At 43.1% G+C, this 23772-nt stretch overlaps 1 protein-coding gene across 3 annotated transcripts in view; it reads right to left on the bottom strand.

The window, feature by feature from the left end:
- The window catches only part of DNAH3 (dynein axonemal heavy chain 3), a 213900-nt gene that overhangs the window by 89521 nt on the left and 100607 nt on the right, over positions 1 to 23772 (bottom strand). For 2 of the 3 annotated variants that reach the window (XM_074381954.1, XM_074381955.1), the window contains 9 exons: positions 23254 to 23430; positions 21506 to 21597; positions 18110 to 18329; positions 17018 to 17152; positions 14101 to 14212; positions 10233 to 10474; positions 6225 to 6325; positions 4194 to 4299; positions 1246 to 1375 (listed from right to left, as the gene is read on the bottom strand). In XM_074381954.1, the coding sequence (XP_074238055.1) occupies positions 1246 to 1375; positions 4194 to 4299; positions 6225 to 6325; positions 10233 to 10474; positions 14101 to 14212; positions 17018 to 17152; positions 18110 to 18329; positions 21506 to 21597; positions 23254 to 23430 (1315 nt within the window). The remainder of the gene's footprint in view (positions 1 to 1245; positions 1376 to 4193; positions 4300 to 6224; positions 6326 to 10232; positions 10475 to 14100; positions 14213 to 17017; positions 17153 to 18109; positions 18330 to 21505; positions 21598 to 23253; positions 23431 to 23772) is intronic. The other variant, XR_012512758.1, reaches the window with a different exon arrangement.

The following is a 23772-nucleotide window of genomic DNA, read 5'->3' as shown; positions in this document are numbered from 1 at the left end:
ATGCCTGTAATCCCAGTACTGAGAGGATGAGGTAGGATGATCACTTGAGGCCAGGAGTTTGAGACCAGCCTGGATAACATAGTTAGACCCTGTCTCTATAAGAACTAAAAAATAATAGCTAGGTGTGGTGGTGTGCACCTGTAGTCCCAGCTATGCAGAAGGCTGAGGCAGCAGGATCACTTGAGCCCAGGAGCTTGAGGCTGCAGTGAGCTATGATTGCATCACTGTATTACAGCAAGCATGACAGAGTGAGAACCTGACTCACAAAAATGAAAGAGAGAGAGAGACAGAGAGAGAGAGAGAGAGAGAGAGAGAGAGAGAGAAGAAAGAAAGAAAGAGAAAGAAAGAGAAAAGAAAAGAAAAAGAAAAGAAATATCTGATTGTACCTTGGGAAGTATGTAAATCTAGAACCATTGTTTAAATTCCTGAAGAAGTTCCCTACTTTTGAAAACAAATGTGATTAATTCTTTTATAGTGCATCAATGTGTTTTATGAATTCAGATTTTTATATTGTAAGTTTTCTTAACATGTGAACATTCTCTGTATTATTTTTTTCCAGAATATTTTTTTCCAAGATACTTTCATATAGGTATCATCTAAATTCATCTGTCTCTAGGATATCCCTGTGAGGTAAAAAGGGCAGGAATTACTACTCTCATTCTGTGAATGAGGAACCTCAGACTGCGGAACGATGGGGTAATTTGCACTAGAACACCCCCAAAACATCAATGCCAGACAAAGACTAAACACATGGACTTTCCCTACCAGACTCTACTATCTGCACTCCAAAGGCTTGCTTGTTCTAGACCAAACAGCCAGTCTTGTTATAATTCAATGGGGGCCAGAGAGAGGTAGGAGCAGAAGAGAGCCAAGATAGGCTGGGCGCTATGGCTCATGCCTGTAATCCCAGGATTTTGGGAGGCTGAGGCAGGTGGATCACTTGAGGTCAGGAGTTCAAGACCAGCCTGGCCAACATGGTGAAACCTGTCTCTACTAAAAGTACAAAAAAAAAAAAAAAAAATACAAGTGGTGCATGCTTTAGTCCCAGCTACTCAGGAGGCTGAGACAGGAGAATCACTTGGGCCTGGGAGGCGGAGGCTGCAGTGAGCCAAGATCATGCCACTGTACTTCAGCCTCGGTGACAGACTGAGACTTCATCTCAAAAAAAAAAAAAAAAAAAAAAAAAAGGAATTGCCAAGGTAGACCCAACCCCCATATAACTTAATAATCATAGCTAGCACTTACCAAGCAAAGAGGAGTACAGTCTCATCATTGAGAAGGCAAGGTGAATGGGAGATGTTTGGACGACAAATTTACAATGAAGGCGACCAAACTCCAGGCAGGGCTGAACAAGCCACATAAACATGTCATTGACCTGAGAGTAGAAAGCGCCATGAGACTTGGAGACATTATCAAAAGTGAGTTAAGACCAAGAGCATGGTCTGCCTTGTGAGGCTAGAGATGCTGGTTAGACTGCTGATTTTGCATGTAGGTGCCTTGGGGAAAACCTACGGACAGTAAGACCCCTATCCCAGCTTTCTCCTTCATGGTCCTAAGACTGTGTTGCCCACAGGCCATGTTAACTCAGTTTCCCATCCATATTCCGCTGCCCAGAGCTGATACTCAGAGAGGCTTGGAAACACTCTGGGTCAGCTACGGGACCTATAAAATGTATTTAGGACCCAACTACTGTATCTGCCTTTGTTTCTATAAAAAGTACGAGGAATTCTAAACAATTAATTTGCAAATGACTGTTAGATACTGGTGAGGGGGGACTCCTGTATAAATTAGTCAAAGAGAGTACTGAGCTAATTTGGGGTTTCATTTTCAGTAATTCACCACATGTATGGGTAGGTTTATATGTTCTTATTTGGGGGTATCATGATTCTTGCCTCTAGCCTCTGGCTCTCCAGCCTATTTACTGTTTTAAAAAGTTACCGAAGTTGCTTTTCTTGTAATTCTTTTTTAAAATCTTTGTTATATTTTTTTAAAAAAGATTTATTTATTTATTTAGGGTTTGTTTTTTTTTTTTTTAGATGGAGTCTCCTTCTGTCACCCAGGCTGGAGTGCAATGGCGCAATCTCAGCTCGCTATTACCTCTGCTCCCCCGGGTTTAAATGATTCTCCTGCCTCAGCCTCCCTGAGTAGCTGGGATTACAGGCACGTGCCACCATGCCTGGCTAATTTTTGTATTTTTGGTAGAGACAGGGTTTCACCATGTTGGCCAGGCTGGTCTCAAATTCCTGACCTCAAGTGATCTGCCTGCCTTGGCCTCCCACAGTGCTGGGATTACAAGCATGAGCCACCATGCTTGGCCTCTTTGTTATACTTTATTTGTGACTTTCCCTATACACATTATTTTTTTAGTAGTAAGCAGGCCACCACTAAATAAATACACACTTAGGTGTGGCTCTATATAGATAATATATGTATGTATAGATGCATTTATGTATATATATAAAAATACAGGTATACATGAAAATGTGGTATATCCATTCAGTCAACAAATATTTGTTGAACATCTACTAATTTCATGGTAGTAGTGCTGGGGATAAACAATGAAAAAGGTACACAAGGAGCCGTCGTGAAGCTTACAGTCTGAGGGGCAGGGAAGACAAACAATAAATAAATCCAGCAGGGAAATCAGTAAAATACCTACAGATTATGCAAAGTTCTAGCAGAAAACACAAAGGTGTTACAAAGAACAGAAGGGTTTAAATAGGGTAGTTAGCAAAGGCTTCCTGGAGGAGGAGATTTTTATGTTGAGAACTGGATGATGAGGGTGAGCCATCTCTGAGATAAACTGGGGCAAGATTCCCAGGAATAGGAATAAAAAGAGCAAAAGCCTTAAAGTGGTGAAACCTGATCTTGTCTTGGAAACAAGACAGGACTGCTGGAGACTGCTGAACTGAGGCTGAGGACGAGTAGGCAATGAGATTGCAGAGGCAGGCGGGGCCAGATCACATAGCCTCATGGGCCCTGATAAGGAGCTAAACTTCAATGCCAGGGACATTGGGGAGTCCCTAAATGACTTTACATATACGGGGACTGGGAAGCTTTTGGGGTGTGCGTGTGTATGTGTGGACTGGTGCTTGAACGTGCATGTGGATCTATACTTGCATTTACATATTATTCATGCACGTAAGTGGTGACAGACATGGAGTTGTCCTACATAATCCCCCAGAGAGTTTCTGTGGTGGGAATAGACCCTTCTTGGATTCCTCAGTGGGAGACTTCCCTAAGCATTCTATTAATGCAGGGGAGGGCAAGAGGTGCCACAGACACCGCCACTCCCTTCCTGTTTACAGGTCTGAGAATGTGGTCAGATACCTGCCTAACCTGACTTTCCCACCTCTTTAGAGAAGAGAAGAGAGTGGTTGCTCAGAGTAGCTGCAATGAAAGCACTTCTTTTTCTTTCATTCTTTTTTCTTTTTTTTTTTTTTTTTGAGATAGAGTTTTGCTCTTGTTGCCCACGCTGGAGTGCAATCAATGGCACAATCTCAACTCACTGCAACCTCTGCCTCCTGGGTTCAAGTGAGTCTCCTGCCTTAGCCTCCTGAATAGCTGGGATTACAAGCATGGGCCACCATGCCTGGCTAATTTTGTAGTTTTAGTTGAGACATGGTTTCTCCATGTTGGTCAGGCTGGTCTCAAACCCCAATCTCAGGTGATCCGCCTGCCTCGGCCTCCCAAAGTGCTGGGATTACAGGCGTGAGCCACTGTGCCTGGCCCAGTGAAAGCACTTCTAACTGGTTCCAGCTCCCTCAAGGTGAGAGGTGCAGAATCCAGGTTACAGGGATGGGAATTGCCACCACAAAAAGAAACACATGATCCATTTTTGGAGAATCTTCTAGAGACATTTCTGCTAGTGGGACAGTGAAGAAAGAGGTGACAATTCAGCTCCCATGAAGAACATTCCCCAGCACTGTGATTCTCCAGTGGGGAGCCAGGAAGTGATGGGGAAGGAGGAAGAGGAAGGAGAAATTGACTGCACCACCCCATGCCCACCATATGGAGAAGAAAGTTGGAAAAATGGCAGGCAGCCAGGAAACAAGATAACTGGGGATGACAAGAGAATTCCCTGCCCCTTCTTGCCTCCTGGGACTATGACAGTGAAGATGTACCTAGAAGACCCTCGATATGAAAAGCAGGGAGACAGGAGGAGGGGAAGGAGGCGGGTCTGAGGGTCTCACCAATTCCTTGTGCTCCTCAGTGAGACTGGAGGGCAGGGTGTCCATGTAGGAATCCTTCAGGGGTTTCCAGCCCAGCTGATGGGGTTCCATGTAGATCATCCCACACCTGGGAAGCACAGAGGACAGTCTAAGTGCTCGATAGTTTGTTATCAATACGGGTTAACATTTATTGAGCATCTACTGCATGTCAGGCACCATGTTAGGCATTAATGGATCTTGACAATAACCTTTATGTAACCATATGGCCTCCCTTATCCTAGTCCCCTGGGTTTACCCACCTTAAATCTTGTGTTCATCTGCCCCTTGATTTATTTCCTTCTTATGCAGTTTTATAGCATTTCTATATGTTCCTAAAATGTTTATTTGTTTGGAGACAGCGTCTCGCTGTGCTGCCCAGGCTGGAGTACAGTGGTGCCATCTTGGCTCACTGCAACCTCCACCTCCCAGGTTCAAGCAATTCTCATTTCTTAGCCTCCTGAGTAGCTGGGATTACAAGCACGTGCCACCACACCTGGCTAATTTTTTTTCTTTTTTTTTTTGTATTTTTAGTAGAGATGGGGTTCTGTCTTTAGTAGAGACAGGGTTGGCCAGGCTGGCTTCAAACTCCTGGACTCAAGTGATCCACCCGCCTAGGCTTCCCAAAGTGCTAGGATTACAGGCGTGAGCCACCATACCTGGCCTGTTCCTAAAATGTTCATATTTTTAGTTGTTTTTAACAATTTAAAAGGAGCACCATGCTATAGATAATATTTTGATTTTACTTTTATGACTATATAATAATATGACATATAATAGCATATAATATAGTATATATTAGTGTATCATAATATATATTATAATTATATTTATAGATATATTATTACATTATCTATATTATTGCTAAAGATTTTGTCCTTAATACAGTTACTAAGATTTATCCCTATAGTTGCATGTCAGTGAAGTTCTTTTGAGTACTTTATTACACATATTATAGTTTCTGACTCTATTATACTTTATTAATTCACTCTTGTTTTTTGTTGTTGCTGTTTTTTAGACAGAGCCTTTCTCTGTCACCCAGGCTGGAGTGCAGTGGTGTGATCGCAGCTCAATGCAACATTTGCCTCTCGGGTTCAAGCAATTCTCCTGCCTCAGCCTCCCAAGTAGCTGGGATTACAGGAACCCACCACTACACCTGGCTAATTTTGGTATATAGGTATATTTTTTTTAGTAGAGAGGGGATTTCACCATGTTAGATCAGGCTGGTCTCCAACTCCTGACCTCAGGTGCTTCACCTGCCTCAACCTCCCAAAGTGCTGGGATTACAGGTGTGAGTCATCATGCCTGGCTACCAGTTCACTCTCATTAGTAGCCATTTGGGCTGTTTCCAAGTGTTTGTTACTGTGGGTTGTGCCGCTATATTTTTGGTATAGATCTCCTATTGCATGTGGCAAAAGTTCCTCTTGGCTCTATACTTAGAAGAATGTCTGGCTTTTAAGGAGATTCAACTTTAGGAGATGATGTCAAACTGTTTCCAAAGTGCTTGCTGGGTTTTAGACTCCCACCAACAGTGTAGATTGAGGGCTGATTTTATGACAAGTCTAAATGAATGAGAAATAATACAATGCTAAGCAAATTAACGCAGGAACAGAAAACCAAATCCTCTAAGTTCTCACTTATAAGTGGGAGTTAAACATTGAGTATACATGGACACAAAGAAGGGAACAATAGATACGGGAGCCTATTGGAGGGTGGAGGGTGGAGGGTGGAGGGTGGAGGGTGGAGGGTGGAGGAAGATGAGGATAGAAAAACTACCTGATTACCTGGGTAACAAAACAATCTGTGCCCCAAACCCCCATGACATGCAATTTACTCATGTAACAAAGCTGCACATATACCCCCTTGAACCTAAAATAAAACTTGGAAAGAAAAATAATAATAATATAGTTGATCCATGAAGGCTTCATCACATTTGTGGAATCTGAGAGTTTTCTCTTCTGCTTAGGGTGAATGGGGCCACACTGTCCCCCAGGGTGCCAGTGAGGGCTGCCTGACCTGCTCACAGTGGCTGGAGAGGCTTGTTCGAGATCGGCTGGCTCGAAGATCAGGCTCATCTTGGAGTTCATCTGGATAATTTCTCCACTCATGAGACACAGCTAAAAGTACAAAGCAGAGGGTAACAGACAGGGAAGGGCTTAAATTCCATCAGCAAGTAAAAGGTCTCAGCACAGACAAAGCTGCTTTGAATTCATTCCAGAAATATTTCTTGAGCACTTACTATGTCCCAGGCACTGTTCTAGGTGCATAAAACAGACAAAATGTCCTGTCTCTTGGGGTTTACATTCTTCTTGGAGAAGACAGACAACAAGCAAAATATACAGTGTAGTGTTTAAAATGGTGAAAAGTGCTCTGGCGAAATATTAAGTAGAAGAGGGGTTGGAGAACCCTCAGTCATGGTCAAGTGAGCTGCAATTTTAAAAGGAAGGCCAGGAAATCACTGACCTCAGATGCAATCTCAGATGAAGAATTGAGAAGTTATCAGACCTCACCAAGTTCCCCGGTCCCTTTCTCAATATTTAACATAGAACTTAAGTGCACAGCCACATCCTGTTTTTATCTGCTTAAGCCTCTCACAAAAGACCTGTATTTGAACACTCGCATGGACTAATCCATAGCAGGAAAGACAAAAGCCTTTCTATAAATCCTTTTTACTTTTTATTTGTTTTTGAGACAGGGTATCACCCTGTCACCCAGACTGAAGTACAATGACACAATCACAGCTCACTCTATCCTCAAATTTCAGGGCTTAAGTGATCCTCCCACCTCAGCCTCCTGAGTAGTTGGGATTACAGGTATGTGCCTCTACACCTAGCTAGTTTTTTATTTTTTTGTTTTTAGATTAAATCAATGTTTTCATAATAATTAAAATTATATATATATACATATATATACATATATATATATATGTGTATATATTTATTTATTTATTTATTTATTTTGTAGAGACAGGATCCAACAATGTTGACCAGGCTAATCGCAAATTCCTGGGCTCAAGTAATCCAAAGTGCTGGGATCACAGGCATGAACCACCATGCCTGGCCCATAAATTTTTTTTAGAGTGGAATAAAAGAACCCAGACACAGTGGCTTGGTTCACACCTGTGATCCCAGGACAGTACTTTGTGAGGCCGAGAAAGGCAGATCACTGAGGTCAGGAATTTGAGTCCAGCCTGGCCAACACGGTGAAACCCAACTCTACTAAAAATACAAAACAAAAAAAAATAGCCAGGCATGTTGGCACACATCTGTAATCCAAGCTACTGGGAAGGCTGAGGCAGGAGAATTGCTTGAACCCAGGAGGCAGAGGTTGCAGTGAGTCGAGATCACACCACTGCACTCTAGCCTGGACAACAGAGGAAGACTCTGTCTCAAAAGAAAAATAAAAAGGAAAATCATCAGAATTCCTAGTGTGTAGCAGGTAAAATTCTGTAGGAAGTAGTGCAATTACACAGGAAAGCCTTGGAATATACATTACGTCAATGGCCTTGCTTCCCACTCACCAAAATGGATTCCAGTGAGATGTTTAAGTCATAAGAAAATGCCTGAGGCCCTAGTCTCCCAGGGAAGAAGAGGAAATACCACTGAATCATTCTGCTCATTCAAATTTGTGATTAAAAACTTCCCTGCACCTTACTCGGCCTATATCAAACACAACTTGAAACAGATCACTGCCTGTATCCTCAGGAAGATCACAGCCGTTAAAAGACTGACACCACCAACCGGGTCATCTCTGAATATCAAGAAAAATAAAACAGACCCACACCTGTGACTGTAGTTTCATTTATACCCAGAGCAGAGGAGAACCATTAGGAAATTCACTGATTATAACTCTCTTGACACTTGTCATGTCAAGACCAACCGATTCATCTGTACAATTAGTTTATGTAATACAGTCCATATCATGTAATAAAACATTTCCATTTTGGGATGTTATATAATCAAAATTATGCACATGCTATAATTAGTGGATATGTATAATTTGGATAATTAGGCCTTTCGTTGTTGAGCATGACTCACTCAGTCTTGTGACATTTAAACACAGTTAGAAAATATATTTTGATTTGATAATGATGTATATCCAGTGAAGAAACTCTTCCTTGAAATGATGATAAATTTTATTTTAAACAGTTATATAGCACTTGCTATATGCCAGGCACTATTGGAAGAGTTGTATAAATAGTAACTTCTCTAATCTTCCTAAAAGTAAAGGTAGACATTATTGTCCCTACTTTACAGATGATGGAATTGAGGCATCAAGAGACAAAATCGCTTGTCTGCGGTTATGTAGCTGGAAAGCGGCAAGGCTAGGATTTGAACCCAGGCTGTCTGGCTCCAGAGCCCAAGATCTTTTAGCCACCATACGTACTGTGGCACTATACTTACCGTGGCACCACTCTCCTTATTTTTCCAAAGATTGGTGGTATTTTTTTCAAAGGTTGCTATATTTTCCAAAGGTGCTGGCATCAGTTTGGACTCCTGCCTCTACTATTGAGCTATGTTGTATTGGGCAAATTATATAAATTCTATTCCATATGTCCCCCCACCCCCACTTTTTTATTTGAGAGAGGGTCTTTCTCTGTTGCTCAGGTTGGAGCGCAGTGGCACAATCAAGGCTCACAGTAGCCTTGACTTCTAGACTCAAGTGATTCTCCCAGCTTAGCCTCCTGAGTAGCCAGGACTACAGGCACTCATCACCATGCCCAGTTAATTAAAAATTTTTTTTTTTTTTTTTTTTTTTTTTTTGAGATGGAGTTTCGCCCTTGTTACCCAGGCTGGAGTGCAATGGCGCGATCTCGGCTCACCGCAACCTCTGCCTCCTGGGTTCGGGCAATTCTCCTGCCTCAGCCTCCTGAGTAGCTGGGATTACAGGCACGCGCCACCACGCCCAGCTAATTTTTGTATTTTTAGTAGAGACGGGGTTTCACCATGTTGACCAGGATGGTCTCGATCTTTTGACCTTATGATCCACCCGCCTCGGCCTCCCAAAGTGCTGGGATTACAGGCTTGAGCCACCGCGCCCGGCCAAAAAAAAAATATTTTGATAGAAATGGGCTCTCACTATATTGCTCAGACTGGTCTTGAACTCCTGGCCTCAAGCAATCCTCCTGTCTCAGCCTCCCGAAGTGTTGGGATTACCGGTACGAGCCTACAGGGCCCAGCCCATGTGCGTTTTTGCAATGTGACCTGTCTACCTCCATTTAGAGGTAAGGTCTGTTTTTCCACTTCCTTGTCAGGACTTGTGACTTCCTTGATCAACAGAATGCAGAGAAAGTGATAAGCACAGCCCTTAATGTCTTGGAAGCCTTTACTTCCTGACTCTTAGAAATTACCTACCACATAAGAAGCACCACTACCAAGACACCACCAAGTGAGAAGCCCAATCCATGTGAAGTGGACTGGAAGAGGAGTTATTATTTTTAGAAAGGCAGAAAAAGAAGGAGAAAGAGGAGCCAAAATTATGCCACCAGGCATTGAGTGAAGACGCCATCTTGAATGTGGATTTTCAAAAGAATTAGAGCCCAACTGGCCAGCTGAGCCCTTTCAAAATTCCCAGCCGACAAAATCATGAGGAAAAGAAACAGTTGTTTTAAGCCATTAAGTATTAGGATGGTTTGTTACATAGCAATAAGTAACCAAAACATATCCCACAGGTACTATGTATGTGCAATCTCATTTAATTATCAACAACCTCATTTTATTACTACCTTTCTACAAATGAGAAAACTGAGATTCAGAAAAGTTACGCAACTTGCCCAGTATAACACAGCAGAGCTAGGAGGCCAGCACCAAGGCTCACTATTCAACATTGTCTCTAAACATGCTTAGCTTACCAACTGCAAGTACGAACAGAGCATCACTCATGAATTGATGACTATTGCTCTCCTGAGGGCATTTATTCTTAGTGTAAAAATGTATATCTTCATATAGTTTTGATCAATTGCTTACTTCAATATAGGAGTTTATGTTCCACTCATGGAAAAGTGATGTCAGGCTCAGTACTTACCTTTTTATTGTCATCCAGAACAGTGTTCATGTTTTCAATCCAAACAGCATCCACTGGCCCATCAAATATAATCCACTTGCGATCATCAGAGGGCGAGGACGCTTGCTCCCGGAAAGCATTAGCAAGGACACCATCTGTCCACTCATGGCTCACTTGATCAAAGCATCCATATAACTGCCCCATCGTGATAGCTTTGGGGTTGATGATCTTGTACTCCACTGCAAACTCCTCCATCTGATTGGCTGGGCAAGAAGGTTCAACACCAGTTATAAAGGCCTTGGTAAGACCAGAACTTTAAACAAGAGATGATGTCATCTCGACAATCAATCAACTTTTATAAATATGCTATATGGGGGAAGTCCTTCTTATAAAACATGTATTCAATGCTATATGGGGGAAGTCCTTCTTATAAAACATGTATTCAGTTTTAATAAAGATTGGGATCTGGGGCCAGGAGCAGTAGTAGCTCACACCCATAATCCCAAAACTCGGGGAAGCCAAGATGGGAGGATCATTTAAGCCTGGAAAATGGAGGCTTCAGTGAGCTATGATTGCACCACTGCACTCCAGCCTGGGCAACAGAGTGAGACCCTGTCTCAAAAAAGACTGGGATATCTGGCTAGGCAACTTACATTATTTGGTTATTACAGCCTCTAGTTTCTTCCAATCCTCATTTCAAACAGGGCAAATGTGCCAGTCAGATCCAGGACTACTTGCCAGGTGCGGTGGCTCATGCCTCTAATCATAGCACTTTGGGATGCTGAGGCGGGTGGATCATTTGAGGCCAAGAGTTTGGGACCAGCCAGGCCAATACGATGAAACTAAAAATACAAAAATTAGCTGGGTATGGTGGCGCATGCCTGTAATCCCAGCTACTCAGGAGCTGAAGCAGGAGGATCGCTTGAACCCAGGAGGTGGAGGTTGCAGTAAGCTGAGACCGTGCCACTGCATTCCAGAGCCTGAGCGGCAGAGTGAGACTCTGTCTCAAAGAGAAAAAAGAGAAAAAAAAAAAAAATCCAGGACTACGGAAATCTGACTGCCCTCACAGAATTCAAGCAGGAAGGGAGAGTGATACCATGTTGTCAGCCCTCTATGTACCTTCTTTCATAGCTACCCTAAGAATCTTGGCTTTTCAAACTCAAGCAGGCTGAAGAAAGAAACTTAAAAAGAGTTGGGCGAGGGGGAAAAAAAGAAATTAGAAAAGAATGGAACAGACCCTTGGCTTTGATTTGAGATGAGGAAACAGGAAGCAGCTGACAGGTAAAAAGGTTCTTAAAAATGATGGTAGGCCGGGCGCGGTGGCTCAAGCCTGTAATCCCAGCACTTTGGGAGGCCGAGGCGGGTGGATCACGAGGTCGAGAGATCAAGACCATCCTGGTCAACATGGTGAAACATGGTCTCTACTAAAAATACAAAAAATTAGCTGGGCATGGTGGCACGTGCCTGTAATCCCAGATACTCAGGAGGCTGAGGCAGGAGAATTGCTTGAACCCAGGAGGCGGAGGTTGCGGTGAGCCGAGATCGCACCATTGCACTCCAGCCTGGGTAACAAGAGTGAAACTCCGTCTCAAAAAAAAAAAAAAAAAAATGATGGTTACTTTTCTGTCTCTGAAGGGCTAGTTTAGCTCTGAAATCTTTCTTGACTGCTCAGTAAGTGTCATTTGTTCCAAGAAATACACACTACTGGAGTATTAAAACTCAACCGGACCATACAGGCTGATGGAAGGCACAATATATGTGTTTTTTTTTTTTTTTTTGAAACGGAGTTTCGCTCGTTACCCAGGCTGGAGTGCAATGGCGCGATCTCGGCTCACCGCAACCTCTGCCTCCTGGGTTCACGCGATTCTCCTGCCTCAGCCTCTTGAGTAGCTGGGATTACAGGCACGCGCCACCATGCCCAGCTAATTTTTTGTATTTTTAGTAGAGACGGGGTTTCACTATGTTGACCAGGATGGTCTCGATCTCTTGACCTCGTGATCCACCCGCCTCGGCTTCCCAAAGTGCTGGGATTACAGGCGTGAGCCACCGCGCCCGGCAATATATGTATTTAATAACAAAAAATAATGACACAAAAAAATAACAAATCCTTCAAAGTAAGGGAAGAAAGTTGAAGTGCTTGAGCCATGAACTAAGTAAAGAACCACTTCCGGGCCAGGTGTGTGTCTCATGCTCATAGTCTCGCACTTTTGGAGGCTGAGGCCGGAGGATTGCTTGAGCTCAGGAGTTAGACACCAGCCTGCGCAGCATAGCAAAACGCTGTCTCTACAAAAAATACAAAACTTAGGTGGGCATGGTGGTGCTTGCTTATTGTCCCAGCTACTCAGGAGCCTTAGATAGGAGGATCGCTTGAACCCAGGAGGCAAAGGTTGCAGTGGGCCGAGATCATGCCACTGCACTATCTCTAAAAAACATTAAAAAAAAAAAAAACCACTGTGCAGAATCCTGAGGTAAACACAGTGGTAGCCTCCTTTTATTTTTTCATTCAGTTTCTTAAGGTATATTAAAATGCCAAAAATATGTTATATTTTATTATATTCTATTATTTTGAGACTGGGTCTCACAGGATCTCACTCACCAGGCTGGAATTGCAGTGCAGTGTGCAATCATAACTCACTGCAGCCTCAAACTCCTGAGCTCAACTGATCTACCCGCCTCGGCCTCTCGAAGTGCTGAATTATGAGCATGAGCCACTGTACCTGGCCTCAAAATTTTTGCTTAAATTCGAAATGCCCAAATTAGTTATTATGGCTAGGATAATCCCCAAAACATAACCTCAAAAACCCACTCATCAAATGTTATTAGAAAAAAAAATTTAAATAAAAAACTTGAAGCAATGCATGCACAATAAGGAAATGCTTTTTTAAAACTACAGGTTTATGTTTTTAAAAGCAAGACAAAACAAACACACACACACAAATAAAAAACACACAACTGTTTATCTGGAAATAACCATAGCTTCCATTTGTTGAGTAGGTACAGTGCTCAGTTATTTACCTGCATACTGTCACTTAATTCTCATAACAACCCCATTTTACAGCTGGGAAAACAGAGGGTAAGACAGGTTTAGTCATTTGCCCAAGTCTGAGTCTGATTCAAAAGTAGAGCTTCTAGGCCAGGTGCAGTGGCTCACGCCTGTAATCCCAGCACTTTGGGAGGCTGAGGCAGGCAGATCACAAGGTCAGGAGATCAAGATCATCCTGGCCAACATGGTGAAACTCTATCTTTACTAAAATACAAAAATTAACTGGGTGTGGTGGCGCATGCCTGTAATCCCAGCTACTCGGGAGGCTGAGGCAGGAGAATCGCTTGAACCAGGGAGTCAGAAGTTGCAGTGAGCCGAGATCGAGCCACTACATTCCAGCATGGTGACAGAGCAAGACTCTGTCTCAAAAAACAAAAAAAAACCCCACCACAACAAAAGTAGGAGCTCCTATCCTTTACTTTAAAAAGGAAGGAAAGAAGAAAAGAAGGGAAGGAGGAAAAAAAGTAAAAGGAAGAGAATGGGAAAAAAAGAGAAGAATAGAAGAAAAGAAACAAAACCATGCAATGATTTGTTTTTAGACTTATTTTAAGGCCAATGAAAAGAGTTTCTCTTTCATTAGGGGACCTTTGGAAAAACCACTGCTCAGCATTTGAGAAAATTCCTCCAGCCTTAATGATATGCACATGAAGTCCCTTGTTATTATAGAAGCACCCTACCCCCACCCTTTATTTTCTGCTTGCAGACATCTGTGTGCCATGTTCTATTTCTAGCTCTGACGTCACAATCAGGGCCTGACAAGACTAGCAGCCTGGCATTATCTCCATGGAGCCAGCCAACTGAGTGGGGAGTTCTGTCCTCCCTGGCAGCCAGGGATGTGAGCTTTACCTGCATATAAATCGCCGAGAGCTGCAGCCAACACTTTGTAAGCAGAGGTCTTGCCGCCCATGGGGTCTCCGACAATCATAAAGCCATGTCTCACTAGCATCATTTCATAGATCTGGGAGGAGACATCATTCATAAATTAAGTTAATCATTGCTACTCTACCCCATTGTGAGTTAGTCAGAAGTCAATGAGGCATGAGGGGTCAGAAGAGGATTCTCACAGTCGCTTCTACCTCTGATGAACTACAGTTCTTTACTGGGTCTATTGTTTACATATCTTTCAGATGAATAAATATATATGTGTGTGTCTCACATTATTTAAGGGATGGGAACTACCATTTGCTCTGTACCTGTCTATATGTGTTAAGGATCAACTGATAACCCAAATTATTTAATCTACTCCAATATCATTAACCGCCTTTTCCAAATGGTAAGACTGAACCCAAGAGAGGTTAAATACGTGTCCAAGTTCATGAATGATGGAGCCAGAATTTGCAGACAGGGTTATTCAACTTTAATGCCTCTAATATTTTCATGACGCCATTGCCATCTAATTTTAAAGAGACAAAATGGCAGTCATTTTAGCAAATTGTGTTTCTCCTGGAAGCTTGCTTTCCTGAGATCTAACTGTTGTTCTGATATGACTGGAACTCTTCTCAATAGGTGAAAATGTATTTTCTGAGCCAGGTTCCATGCTCCATGCTGTAAAGCATAAATGGTCTTCCATACAATATTTGCCCCCCACCCTTAAGAATCAACAGCTATGTGGAAGCCCATTTCTTAAATTTTTTTTTTATCATTCTCTGTGACAAGTAGCCCATGATAGTTAAAATGCAAATGCTTTGGTTATTTGCATTTATGTGAATTTTATGGCTTAAAAAAATTTCTTCCTTTAGACTGTGACTCCCTCAGAGAAAGGGAACACAAGCAGCTTTTATTTTGAAGATTAAGTTTTTATTATTTTTCACCTTGGAGATGAGCAATAAGAAGCATCTAAACAAAGGTAGTGACAATGGGAGTGGCAGAGACAGGAACATATATCATTCAGCAAATATTTGTTGAGGATCTACTATGTGCCAGACACTGTTCTAGGTGCTGTAGACAGAGCAGAGAACCAAACAACAGAACCCCTAATCGTTAAGCAGGGTTGACATTTAAGTAGGTTTGAAAGCCATTTCAGATTGAACAAAGATGGATGGAGTTGTCTGTGCATCAGAAATAAGAGAGGAAGGCCGGGCTTGGTAGCTCACACCTGTAATCCCAGCACTTTGGGAGGCAAAGGTGGGTAGGTCATTTGAGGTCAGGAGTTTGAGACCAGCCTGGCCAACATAGTGAAACCCCATGGCTACTAAAAATACAAAAATTAGCTGGGCATGGTGACACACGCCTGTAATCCCAGCTACTTGAGAGGCTGAGGCAGTAGAATCACTTGAACCTGGGAGGTGGAGCTTACAGTGAGCTGAGATCACGTCATCGCACTCCAGCCTGGGTAATGGAAGGGAGACTCTGTCTCAAAAAAAAGCAAAAGAATAAGAGAGGAAGACATTAATTAATGATTCAATAGCCTCTCACCTTCCTCCACACATTGAGACATCAATATGTAAAAGGGCAGGTAGCTCCAGATACCTTGTTTTGAAAATATTGCCCTGCTTTTGTAATTTGGCACTAAGCTATATGAAAGTTCATCTGTAGGTCTGCAAATGACTTTGAAATATATCAGAAAGTAAGATGGATGGATAGATGGATGAATGGATGGATGGATAAATAATAAAACAAATAGTAAAAAATGTTGTGTAAAATCCAGGAGGTGAGTACATGAGTATTTTCTGTACATTTCTTTTTATTTTTCTGCATGTTTAAAATGTTTTATAATAAAATATTGAAAATTAAAGCTTATACCTAGTTAAAGAATAGTCCTGCAAAATCTCAATCATAAATTGGGGTTCAAAATCCAGTTAAATGGGTTGTATCAAAAACTAGCTCACTTGATCATATAATAGGGAAAAAAAATGATTATTTTTACCACAAAGCAGTACGATCTCAGAATCTGAAGACCTGGGTCCTACCTCGAACCTCACTTGTAACTCACATTATGACTTTGGGAAATGATGATGCCAGTGGTGCTGACGATGATGACAGAGATAGTCGATAATGACATAGCATCAGGTACTATGTCCAGCACTTTACACACCTCTTCTCTCAAAATTACTCCATTTTACAGATGACTGAGGGTAAAAGAGTTAAACTAATTTGCCTAAAATCTCACAGCAAAAAACTGATGGGATTTGGGAGGCTGAGGTGGGTGGATCACCTGACATCAGAAGTTTGAGACCAGCCTGGCCAACATGGTGAAACCCTGTCTTTACTAAAAATACAAAAATTAGCCAGATGTGGTGGCAGGTCCCTGTAATCCCAGCTGCCCAGGAGGCTGAGGCAGGAGAATCACTGCAACCTGGGAGGCAGAGGCTGCAGTGAGCCTAGATCGTGCCACTGCACTCCAGTCTGTGTGACAAAGCAAGACTCTGTCTCAAAAAATAAAAAAAAAAATAATGATGGGACTGAGTTTTTTGGTTTTGTTTTACCTCCCTCCCTTCCTCCCCCCTCCCCGTCCCCCCTTCCTTCCTTTCCTTTCTTCCCTTTCCTTTCTTTCTTTTGAGTCGGGGTCTCACTCTGTCACCCAGGGTAGAATGCAGTGGCGTGATCATAGCACAGTGCAGCCTCAAACTCCTGGACTCAAGCAATCCTCCCACCTCAGCCTCCCAAGTAGCTGAGGCTACAGGCATGGACCATTACGCCCAGCTAATGTTTTACCTATATTTCTACACAGGCACCTCTGATTGCTGTCAGTTCAATCCCAATCTTCTACAAGTCTTTACTGTTTGCTGGAATCAGACACATTTATATGGGTTAAGAAACCAACCTGGATAATTTTTCCTATAAACCAAGGTACTGGCTGGAGTTTCATCTTTTTGATGTTATCATTCAGCACTTTGAGAAAAACTTCATAGTCTGGCTTTGGAAGAACAACTCCAGGAAATAAATCAGATATAATTCCCTGTTTAAAAGAATTTAAAAGAAAGTGAAAAGGGTAAGTATAAGATATGTGATCTCAACATTTTCCTAAAATGAGATGTAGCAACAACAGAGATCTTTGAAAAATTCCAAACCTCATTTTTTCTTGCACCAAAACTTGTCTAAAATTACAAATGTCAACACTATTTATAAAACATAATTTCTGGCCAGGCACAGTGGCTCACGCCTGTAATCCCAGCACTTTGGGTGACTGAGGCGGGTGGATCACCTGAGTTCAGGAGTTCGAGACCAGCCTGGCCAACATGGTGAAACCCCGTCTCTACTAAAAATACAAAACTTAGCTGGGCAGCTGGGCGTCGTGGTACGTGCCTGTAATCCCAGCTACTTGGGGGGCTGAGGCAGGAGAATCGCTTGAACCCAGGAGGCAGAGGTTGCAATGAGACTAGATCATGCCACTGCACTCCAGCTTGGGCAACAGAACAAAACTCCATCTCAAAACAAAAAACAAAAAACTTAAAAACAACCAAGCAACCAAGCAACCAACCAAACCCATTATTTCTCCCGTAGTTAATTTTAAAAGTCAGCAAATATTTAATGAGTCTGGATTATTTTCCAGTCATTGTACTAGGAATGAACAAGATAGTCATGACTTGTATTTATGAAGCTCAGAGGCTGGCAAGTAAGATTAAATTCATTACATAAGGAAACTAATTAGATTGGATAAAAACACTTATGTATACCCAACAGCAAATATTATCCAATCAGTGAAACCATTTTTATTAAAACTCAGGCAGAGATGTTTGCTATCTCTCACTCTTCTTATTTAACATTTGCAGGTGGGTATCAGGTGCAGAGATGCTGGCCAAAGAAGGGAGGGTGTCAGGAAATGGAAGAGGACATGGAGAAGGCACCAAAGACAACATTTCATCTTCCAACATTGAGCCTTGGTCCTTGGCCAACGTTCCAAACCACTACATACCTGAAACAGAGGGACATCTTGCGCTAAGAACTTAGCCAGGTTTACATCAAGCAATGCCCGGAGCAGCAGGACACTTTCATTCTCCTCTGGATACTTGAGCTTCAGGTTTCCTGCAGCAGTAAGCACAGACTTGACAGCACGCATGCCGTAGTCATAGTGATGCTGAGAGGACAGTTGCTCCGAGCACAGGCGGTAGGTTGCGACGATCTTCTGGGCGAGACTGGGAGGGCAAAGACATGTGTGCAGACATCCAGAGAGGACCACATCCTGCACAGCAGACATTCCCAATACCCTTATCTCTTACCCTGTCAGAAACCAGGCTTGCCCATGGACTTGATGGAGAAACCCTATCATTTAAGGGTCTTTTAATTGAGTTACCGTAATGAGCTATGGAAGCATGAAAAAAAGCAAGTGCACATATATGTATAACATGTATGGTATATGAAATCATATGTTTTTGGCCAGGTGCAGTGGCTCATGCCTGTGATCCAAGCACTTTGGGACGCTGAGGCAGGAGGACTGCTTGAGGCCAAGAGTTTAAGAACAGCCTGGGCAACATAGCAAGGCTCTGTCTCTACAGAAAAATTTTAAAATGGGCTGGGCATGGTAGCATGGCACCTGTCATCCCAGCTACTCAGAAGGCTAAGGGTGGGAGGACCACTTGAGCCCAAGATTGCACCACTACACTCCAGCCTGAGTGATAGAGTGAGACTCTGTCTCTAAAAAATTAAAATTAAAATTAAATGGAAAAAAAAAGAAATTATATGGTGAGGCTGGTGTTGAACTCCTGAGCTCAAGTGATCCACCTGCCTCAGCCTCTCAAAGTGCTGGGATTATAGGTGTGAGCCACCGCACCCAGAAGAAATGGTATGTTTTATACCTCTGTGTCTATATATACGAATGTAAGCACACACATATACACACACACAAGCTAGGGAAGAATACATCAAACTATTGGTGGTATTAATCCCTGGAGACTGGAACTATGGGTTACTGAGGGGAAACTCATTTTTTCATTTCTGTCACAGTTTAATTTTTGCAATGTCCACTTTACTTTTTAAATTTAAGAAGCTGGCTGGGCACGGTGGCTCACACCTATAATCCCAGCACTTTGGGAGACCGAGGTGGGCGGATCACCTGAGGTCAGGAGTTCAAGACCAGCCTGCCCAACATGGCAAAACCCCTGTCTCTACTAAAAATACCAAAAACTAGCAGGTGTGATGGTGGGTGCCTATAATCCCAGCTACTTGGAAGGCTGGCAGGAGAATCGCTTGAACAAGGGAGGTGGAGGTTGCAGTGGGCCAAGATTGCACCACTGCACTCCAGCCTAGGTGACAAGAGTGAAACTCTGTCTCAAAAAAAAAAAAAAAATTAAGAAGCCCAGTACAAAATGTAATATACTCAGCCCACAACACATGAATGATCATGCGCACTTTATACTTATGTGCACGTAAGTGTGCATGTTTTGTGTGCTGAGTATATTAAATTTTGAATTGAGTTTCTTATTCTTCCTGGACACGTAGGTGGACCACATTTCCCAGCCTGCCATGCAGTCAGGGGAAGCCATATGTTACTGAGTTCCAGCCAGTGCAATGTGAGCGACAGTGACTGACATATGCCACTTACAGGGCAGATCCACAAAAACGTCCTCCCTGAGAGCCTCTGTGCCATTCATGGGTTGTAGCCATGAACTATACGTAACCTGGGTAACCATAGTAACTATAAGTAACCAAGAGCTATGAGCTATAAGCAACCATCCCTTGGGGAAGAAGTGCCCTTGATCACAAACACTCACTTTGGATTTTGCAGCGAGATCGGCTGCGTTCAGTGTGGTATGGCCGTAGACTTGTTTCGGATTTTCAGCAAGTGAAAAACAAACTTCGTTATGCTAAGCCATTGAGATTCAGGGGTCAGCGAATATACTTACGATGTGCTTTTTTCTCAAGGAGATCCTCGTTACAAAACTGATTTCCTTTCAAAACAAAGCTTGGTGGTTTAATAAAGATTTGCTAATTGAATAAATACATGAATTGAATGGCCAAATCAATACAATCTGGGTTACTATAGAAAACAATGAGTTAAACGTCGTATGACTGAGGCAGCTTCTTGGCCTAGGAAGGGTGACATTCTATTGAGAATTTCTGCAGCCCCTTGGAATATAAATAAAGACACCAGGCCATAAAGACATTCATTGTCACAAAAAGTCAACTGACATGATAAATATAAGATTTGGAATAGATCAATACTAGCCATTTTTTGCAATGATTATTCATAACTCTTGGTGTATGTGTCATTATGTATGTGTGTATATACATGTACACACATGAAGACACTGATCTGTGTATAAGTATGTGTCTTGGAAAACTGAGCAATATTTGAATGAGAAATAACCTAGTTAATTGGATGCAATAAATGTTATATTAATAATTTTTCCTCTTCAATTCTGGAATAATTGTATATGTTTTATAGTGTTGCTTTTTTTTTTTTTTTTTTTTTTTTGAGACAGAGTTTCACTCTTATTGCCCAGGCTGTAGTGCAATGGTGTGATCTTGGCTCACCACAACCTCTGCCTTCCGGATTCAAGCAATTCTCCTGCCTCAGCCTCCCAAGTAGCTGGGATTACAGGCATGTGCCACCACGTCCAGCTAATTTTGCACTTTTATTAGAGACGGAGTTTCTCCGTGTTGGTCAGGCTGGTCTCAAACTCCCAACCTCAGGTGATCTACCCGCCTCAGCCTCCCAAAGTGCCAGGATTATAGGCGTGAGCCACTGCTCCTGGCCTAGTGTTGCCTTTTTTTTTTTTTGAGACAAGGTCTCATTCTGTCACACAGGCTGGAGTGTAGTAGAGAGATCTTGGCTTACTGCAGCCTCTGCTTCCCTGATTCAAGCGACTCTCCTGCTTCAGTCTCCTGAGTAGCTGGGATTGCAGGTACGTGGCATCACACTCGGCTAATTTTTGAATATTTTGGTGGGGACAGGGTTTCCCCGTGTTGGCCAGGCTGGTCTTGAACTCTTGGTCTTAAGTGATTCCCCCACCTCGGCCTCTCAAAGTGCTGTTATTACAGACATGAGCCACCGTGCCCAGCCTTATCCTGTTGCTTTAAGCCATTTAGTCATGTGGGTAGGGATGTGTTCGAGTGAGGGGTGGGGAAGATATGAACTTAGAACTCAGGTATATATAGAGAGCGGGGTCCTGCCCTGGGAATCTGGGCCTTTCCTGGTCAGAAATGGGGTAAGACCAAGGCCGCAGCTATGCACTCTCAGACCACCCAGTAAGTAGAAGCAAGTTTCTCAAGTTTCTCTCCTCTTCCAATGGGCAAACCACCTTGAATCTGCCATGCAAAAATCCACTATTTAAAGTCCTTGAGAATGCACTGGAAAACCCATGTAACACACCTTCTGGAATCCAGAAACCCCATGGAGTAGAGGGAGATTTCTCCAATGAGGGCGTAATCTGGCACCATCATGGCCACTGTCCGGAACAAGGCCTGGAAAAGAAAAATCAGAACCAGAACACGTGCAGTGACTACTGGGGTAAGGCACATCCACAGAAGCAAAGGGAAGTAGCATGGTCACTCAGGCCACCCCAGTGACAATCAAGGCAGGAAGGACTGGGGGACAAGTTTATGAGGATGGGCCATCCTCAGTGGGCCAATGCATGGCTCAGCCAACCTGCCCACGGGCCCTGTGCACGTACATGTTGTTACACTGGGTCCTTCAATAGTTCTATGGAGGCCCGAGGTGCTGACCTCATTCTCCTATGCCAAATGAGGACGCCTCATAGCATCGCTCAACGGTTGGAGCTTCCCAGTGTTCAGTATAGACATCAGAAATCATTTAGTAATACAGAACCAATACGCATCAAGAATCAAAAGAAACCCGAAGTCAGATTCTTTTTTCTTTTTTTTTTTTTTTGAGACAGAGTCTTACTCTGTCACCCAGGCTGGAGGGCAGTGGCGCAATCTCAGCTCACTGCAACCTCCGCCACCCAGGTTAAAGTGATTCTCATGCCTCAGCCTCCCAAGTACCTGGGGATTACAGGCACCCAACACCAGGCCTGGCTAATTTTTGTACTTTTAGTAGAGATGGGGTTTCACCATGTTGGCCAGAGTGGTCTTGAACTCCTGACTTCAGGTGATCCAACTGCCTCAGCCTCCCAAAGTGCTGGGATTACAGGCGTGAGCCACCACACCCAGCCAGACAGATCTTGATTTGAATTCTTGTTTTGCTACCTACTAGCATGGGCAAGTTATACACCTTTGTAGACCTCAGTTCTTTCATTTCAAAACAGACTAACTTTACCCTCTTCATAGAATTATCATGAGAATAGATGATAGAATGAAACTGAAGTGCTTACAAGAGTATGTGGCACATAGTAAGTGCTCAGTATACACTGGCTATTGCATTATTATCTTAGATCTTAGAGGAGAAGTAACTTGCCTGAGTCACATGGTTAGTTAGAGCTAGAGACAGGGCTAGAATCCAGGCTTCCTGACACCACCCCCGGGTGCTTTCTACCATACCATGGTGTCGTGAAAGCTGCTTGTGAAGATCTAATATGGATGTTGGCTGGGATGGGTGCAGGGGTTGCTTACAACAACTGGGCAGTAAAAAATGAGAACTGCAGTTTATAGGTGTGAGTCACCACACCTGGCTCCAAGTACAATCTACTACCACTGACACTTCACTACTACTTCTCACAGCTGAAAAAGGCCAGCCAGCCCTATCGTTGGCCTTCTCTGTGAGATCTCCCACCCCCACCCCTGGTGGGTACCTCCAGAGGTTTCTTTTTCTTTTCTTTTTTTGAAACAAGAGTTTTGCTCTTGTCGCCCAGGCTGGAGTGCAATGATGCAATCTCAGGTCACTGAAACCTCTGCCTCCTGGGTTCAAGTGATTCTTCTGACTCGGCCTCCTGAGTAGCTGGGTAGGATTACAGACATGTGCAACCACACCCAGCTAATTTTTGCATTTTTAGTAGAGACGGGGTTTCACCATGTTGGCCATGCTCTCCAACTCCTGATCTCAGGTGATCTGCCTGCCTCAGCCTCCCAAAGTGCTGGGATTACAGGTGTGAGCCATCACACCCAGCCCAGAGGTTTCTATTCTAAAGAGCACACCCCACATGTATATCCACTGGCATTTACCTTGAGGTTATCGGGCAATTCAGCCCTGCCAGCATACCCGGGGTTCATGGTGATGAACACAGCGCAGGTTGGGTTCAGAGAGAGCTCAGTGCCTTCAAAGATGAATGTCTTTAGCTTCCGAATGATGGCTTGTTGGATGCTAAGGATCTGCTGAGCAACCACAGACAGCACTTCCACCTGGGGTGAGAATGTCAGGCTGATATGAGCACCTGCTGCTGTCTGACAACCACCCTACTCTACCGGAGTCCTCCCACATAGCAAAGAAAGAACCCAAATCACCTGAAAACTGGACCTGCACATTCAAAATCAGGAGCATGATTTGGGATTTCAGTAAGAAAAAAGAATATAGGTGTGTGTGTGTGTGTGTGTGTGTGTGTATCTTATCTTTGTTTCAACACCTAGAATAGTACTTGATATACAGTAGATATTCCGTGTTTTTTGGTTCATATTGGTTCAAAGATCAGGAATGTTTATATTTCCTGGTCTTCATTCATCATCCAAATAGAATTCTACACTCTT

The sequence above is a fragment of the Saimiri boliviensis genome, chromosome 12 (genome assembly GCF_048565385.1).
Source record: "Saimiri boliviensis isolate mSaiBol1 chromosome 12, mSaiBol1.pri, whole genome shotgun sequence".
Taxonomy (NCBI): Eukaryota; Metazoa; Chordata; class Mammalia; order Primates; family Cebidae; genus Saimiri; species Saimiri boliviensis.
The sequence above is the reverse complement of the archived record's forward strand: the minus strand, read 5'-3'. Positions and strand labels throughout refer to the sequence as shown.